General features: G+C 38.1%; 1 protein-coding gene across 1 annotated transcript in view; it reads left to right on the top strand.

The window, feature by feature from the left end:
* Window positions 1–1735, top strand: part of MTNR1B (melatonin receptor 1B) — a 50813-nt gene extending 49078 nt beyond the window's left edge. Inside the window, exon 2 of the mRNA XM_037889662.2 lies at window positions 743–1735. Within this exon, the coding sequence (XP_037745590.1) occupies window positions 743–1611 (869 nt within the window). The 3' untranslated portion in view covers window positions 1612–1735. The remainder of the gene's footprint in view (window positions 1–742) is intronic.
* Window positions 1736–6000: the final 4265 nt, after the last annotated feature.

Consider the following 6000-nt stretch of genomic DNA (forward strand, 5'->3'; position numbering starts at 1 on the left):
AGACTTCTGTGCATTTAAATACTTTTTCTTTCCATTGCATTCCTGTATTTTTTATTTTTACATAGTTTGGTGTGCTTTTGTATAGAAGATGGTGGAAGTGTTTCACTCTTCCTCCTAAATTGATTCAATTGCAAACTAGTTGCAGAAGGGTAGGCAACATGCCAAAGAAAATATCTGTAGTTCAGCTTATTGTGTAGCTATTTGAAATAAACATATGATGCATCATCCTGGTACCATCATCCCTGCTCTTCATGTCATTTTTCCCTTTGCAGTTTGTTGAATCCCAAGGTGTATTACAGAGGCAGCCTATAACGATCCTCTACACAAGCATCTGCCTACCCAGCTGCCTTTTCAATCACATTTTTGCACAAGGCTGCTGGAGTTGGTTACACTAAAGTGACTTAGTTTATATATAATGGATTATTGATATTTAAGTTTATAAACAGTGGTAGAATAGTAAAGTGATCCTGGCAGTAGGGTATTTACTGTGGGAAGATCCTCTGGCCTAAGTGCAGTCACTAATAGCTATAAGCCACTCAGCAGCTGCTCAGCAGCAGCTAATATTTATGTGATAGCTTGTTCTGTATGACAGAGCTAGATCTCATGTACAGACAGGTTGCTATTGAAATTGCTGCTTCTTGCTGGTACCCTGAACACGTTCGTGTTACAAATGTTTGAAACTATTTTCTTCTGTTTCATAAATATGAGTATATTTATTTGCCTCTCTTTTCTTCTTCCGTAGGTAATGCATTTGTGGTTAGCCTGGCTTTGGCAGACCTGGTGGTGGCCTTGTATCCATATCCACTGGTGCTCTTAGCCATTTTCCACAATGGATGGTCCTTGGGTGAAATGCACTGTAAACTGAGTGGCTTTGTGATGGGACTAAGCGTAATAGGCTCCATCTTCAACATTGCTGCAATTGCAATAAACAGATACTGCTATATATGCCATAGCTTTGCTTATGACAAAGTGTATACCTGGTGGAACACAATGCTATACGTCTGCCTAATTTGGGTGTTAACAGTTGTTGCAACTGTGCCAAATTTTTTCGTTGGCTCTTTAGAGTATGATCCACGCATCTATTCATGCACATTTGTTCAGACTGCTAGCTCCTATTACACCATCGCTGTTGTCATAATTCATTTCATAGTACCTATCACTATTGTGAGCTTCTGCTACTTTCGGATTTGGATCTTAGTGATTCAAGTAAGAAGAAGAGTCAAATCAGAAATAAAAGCAAGACTGAAGCCAAGTGACTTCAGAAACTTTCTCACCATGTTCGTGGTTTTCGTGATCTTTGCCTTTTGTTGGGCGCCACTGAACTTCATTGGACTAGCTGTAGCTATCAATCCTTTGGAAATGGCACCAAAAATTCCTGAGTGGTTGTTCGTCGTAAGCTATTTCATGGCCTACTTCAACAGTTGCCTTAATGCAATAATATACGGACTTCTTAACCAGAATTTTCGGAAAGAATATAAACGAATCCTAATGTCACTGTGGATGCCAAGGCTTTTCTTTCAGGACACATCCAAAGGGGGGACTGAAGGTCCAAAGACCAAGCCTTCTCCTGCTTTAAACAACAATGACCAAATCAAAACTGATACCTTGTAAATGTGTTATGGTGAATGCAAAGAAGTGTCATTGAGAACTCCAGTGATGTAACTGTAAGATTACACTCATTCTTGCTGACTTTTCTGTTCTTTCAATTTTAATGTCATATAGTGACTGGAATACTGTTGTCTTGATAAAACACACTGCTCTTCTAAATTCATATTTTATACAAGATACCAATTTGAAATCAGCTTCAGAATTAAAGTAGAACATGAATGCCAGCTGCTTTATTTCTGAGAGACTAATCCTGCTCTCAAAATGTGGATGAGGCAGTCATTGACTTCAGTGGGGGTCATGCATTTATCCAAGGTCAGAATTTGGCTCTTAGAAAATATAATGAATGCATTTGCTTAGAGGTATAGTAGTCAAGGCTGAGGGCAAATTTTTCCTGTCATATTTGCACATGGAGATTGACATAGATACTGTGCTTTCCCTCTATGTGTCAAACTTGGCATTTCTGTGTATGTACTGGTAGGGAAACAAGTTTTGCTTGTGTACTGAAGAGGAGAATTTTGTCCTACAAGAATATTTTATCACTAATGCCTTTCCTGGCAGGGATTTTCATATATATCCATCTCAGTTTATTTATTCTATTTGTCTTCTGTATATATTCTTTCTTTCTCTTTTTTTCCTTCAGATGATACAATGTAACTGGTCAGTTGTTTACACATTTATATTACTTTCAGGATTCTTCTTCTAATATGTGCTCAGAATTCCCATTAGTACTTGGTGGAGTGGTGTGTATATTGAAGGGCAATAGACACATAATAACTGTTTAGAAATAATAGATATAAAATATATAGTATCAATATTGCCTTCTTAATTTTATATATAGTATATATAGTTCATTTGGAAGTTGTAGGCTCCAAAAACTATATGGAACAATGAATTCCAAACAGAATCATGTAAAATGAAGGGGAGTCACTAACGGTGTCACTTTTCAAAAGTACTCAGCATTGACCTAGCTCTGCTCCCATTGGAGTCAGTGGTGAAACGCTCATTTACTTCATTGACTCTCACTGATTTCAGTGTGAGCAGCATTTGGCCAATACTGAACACTTTTGAGAAAATCTCCTCTGAGATATTTAAAGGTTTTTTGTACATGGGGCAGATGTGGTTGCCTGCTTCAAGTGGGGTTCTGCTCTAAAAATATCAGGATGAGGTTCCATGTTTGTGGTCTCTTAGTGTTACTCCAGCTCAACTCTGCACAGTTTACAAGATAAAAGGGAGGGGTTTTTTTGGTCAGGTCTGCAAACTCAGCCTTCTCTTTCCTTCTCCACTAACAGCAATCATGCAGGCCAAATTACAACATGGGTTACACCTGCACACCCCACTATGGCCTGTATAATTTAGCTCGCATCATCTTTATTACTACAGTACATAAGAACTTAAGAATGGCTATATTGAGTTAGACCAAAGGTCCATCGAGCCCAGTATCCTGTCTACTGACAGTGGCCAATGACAGGTACCCCAGAGGGAGTGAACCTAACAGGTAATGATCAAGTGATCTCTCTCCTGCCATCCATCTCCACCCTCTGACAAACAGAGGCTAGGGACACCATTTCTTACCTATCCTGGCTAATAGCCATTAATGGATTTAGCCTCCATGAATTTATCCAGTTCTCTTTTAAACCCTGTTATAGTCCTAGCCTTCACAACCTCCGAAGGCAAGGAGTTCCACAGGTTGACTGTGTGCTTTGTGAAGAAGAACTTCTTTTTATTTGTTTTAAACCTGCTACCCATTAATTTCATTTGGTGGCCCCTAGTTCTTATATTATGGGAACAAGTAAATAACTTTTCCTTATTCACTTTCTCCATACCACTCATGATTTTATAGACCTCTATCATATCCCCCCTTAGTCTCCTCTTTTCCAAGCTGAAAAGTCCTAGCCTCTTTAATCTCTCCTCATATGGGACCTGTTCTAAACCCCTAATCATTTTAGTTGCCTTTTTCTGAACCTTTTCTAATGCCAGTATATATTTTTTGAGATGAGGGGACCACATCTATGCGCAGTATTCAAGGTGTGGGTGCACCATGGATTTGTATAAGGGCAATAAGATATTCTCCATCTTATTCTCTATCCCTTTTTAAATGATTCCTAACATCCTGTTTGCTTTTTTGACTGCCGCTGCACACTGCATGGACGTCTTCAGAGAACTATCCACGATGACTCCAAGATCTTTCTCCTGATTAGTTGTAGCTAAATTAGTCCCCATCATATTGTATGTATAGTTGGGGTTATTTTTTCCAATGTGCATTACTTTACATTTATCCACATTACGTTTTGTTTACCATTTTGTTGCCCAATCACTTAGTTTTGTGAGATCTTTTTGAAGTTCTTCACAGTCTGCTTTGGTCTTAACTATCTTGAGCTGTTTAGTATCATCTGCAAACTTTGCCACCTCACTGTTTACCCCGTTCTCCAGATCATTTATGAATAAGTTGAATAGAATTGGTCCTAGGACTGACCCTTGGGGAACACCACTAGTTATCCCTCTCGATTCTGAAAATTTACCATTTATTGCTTTGTTCCCTGTCTTTTAACCAGTTCTCAATCCATGAAAGGATCTTCCCTCTTATCCCATGACAACTTAATTTACGTAAGAGCCTTTGGCGAGGCTTCCTGGAAATCTAAGTACATTATGTCCACTGGATCCCCCTTGTCCACATGTTTGTTGACCCCTTCAAAGAACTCTAATAGATTAGTAAGACATGATTTCCTTTTACAGAAACCATGTTGACTTTTGCCCAACAATTTATGTTCTTCTATGTGTCTGACAATTTTATTCTTTACTGTTGTTTCAACTTATTTGCCCGGTACTGACGTTAGACTTACCGGTCTGTAATTGCCAGGATCACCTCTAGAGCCCTTTTAAATATTGGCGTTACATTAGCTATCTTTCAGTCATTGGTGATGCTGAGTAAGAAGGAAGGAACTCAACTTGATTTTCACACTCCAAATCGGATTTACTGTGCTGACCGTTAGGAAAAATGTTTTAAAACTTGTGCACTAAGCAAATTGCATATGGAGTCACTAAAGCACATTAAACATAGGACCCTATTTTTAGAGACAAATTTCAAAGAATGAACTCACTTTAATAGATTTTATGGCAGGCAATGAAAACCATCTAAAGTCAAAACTGTATGGCAAAGTGACAAATCTGATGATTTTCCAAGCTTCTTCCATATTTTCCTGGTATTGCTAATGTGCTCTGAAGCACAGGAGCCTAACTGGTATATAGTACTGCTTTGATGAAAACTAAGTGGACAAAGATCTTGGAGAGATATAACCATTTTCTATAGGATGGTGAAAGAGAGGAACAGTTAATGATGACCGAAGAGAAATAGCTAAAGAATCAGGGCCAAATTAATTCCTTTTATTACTCCATGGATTTAAACAGCACAAATTTGTCCCAATGGTGCCTATAAAATTAATTTAAATATAAGCAACCATCCTTAAAACATAGTTCTACTTTGAAAATGACTCTATAAAACTTCCACCCTCCATTTTGTCCAAGGTCCTGAATATGGAATTGCTGTGTGTGTGTCTCTGTGTGTGTGAAATGCCCATCAAAGTCAATCGGAATTTTGAGTGCTCAGGGAACGCAAGAGGTGGCACCAAATTTGCTCACTTCACAACATTGTTTATTCAGACTTCTAGCTCTGAAAACTCAGCTTGGGACTTGAAAGTCAAGCTATCCTTTCTAACTTGTATATGAATACGAGTGTTAAATATAACTCAGACGGAGCTCAGTTTATCATTCGATGATGCATGAGCCAGAATAGCATCCAGCTCACAGTCCTATTGCTGTGTTAATGCTGCAGAGCTAAATGAAAAGTAGTAATAACTTTTCTCATACAAGTAAGCAGATATTCTATATGTTTATAGGAAGCAGATGTGACGTGGACATTGACATTTTTACAAAGTCATTTTTCTAATTACATTTGTGCTTTAAAAATTAGGGGTCAAATTTTGGAATTGTTACTCACATTGATGAGCACTTACATCAGTAATCTGAAATGAAGCTAATGAGACTACTCATGTGAGTAACTGCTTACTAAGATATATAAGGGTTCCAAAATCTGGCCCTTCATTGCAACTGCCTAAAAGATGTCGGAAGAGATGCTTTATCCTAAGAGACAGATTCTGCCATCCTTACTCTCACTTAGTACCTTGTTATCTTGCTCCTTGTGGTATCTACGTGAAATCAGTGGGGGTATTTGCAGCACAAGGTACTCTCCATCTTGAGTACTTTTGCAATGACAGTGGGAGGTGCTTGGTAAACAAAGAACAAGTTTTTATATAGTATGTTACAGCACAACTGTTAATTTTAATTTAAACCTGAAATCAATTATATAAATCCAGTTAAACTAGATGACTAACACAG

Source organism: Chelonia mydas, chromosome 1, assembly GCF_015237465.2.
Source record: "Chelonia mydas isolate rCheMyd1 chromosome 1, rCheMyd1.pri.v2, whole genome shotgun sequence".
Lineage (NCBI taxonomy): Eukaryota > Metazoa > Chordata > Testudines > Cheloniidae > Chelonia > Chelonia mydas.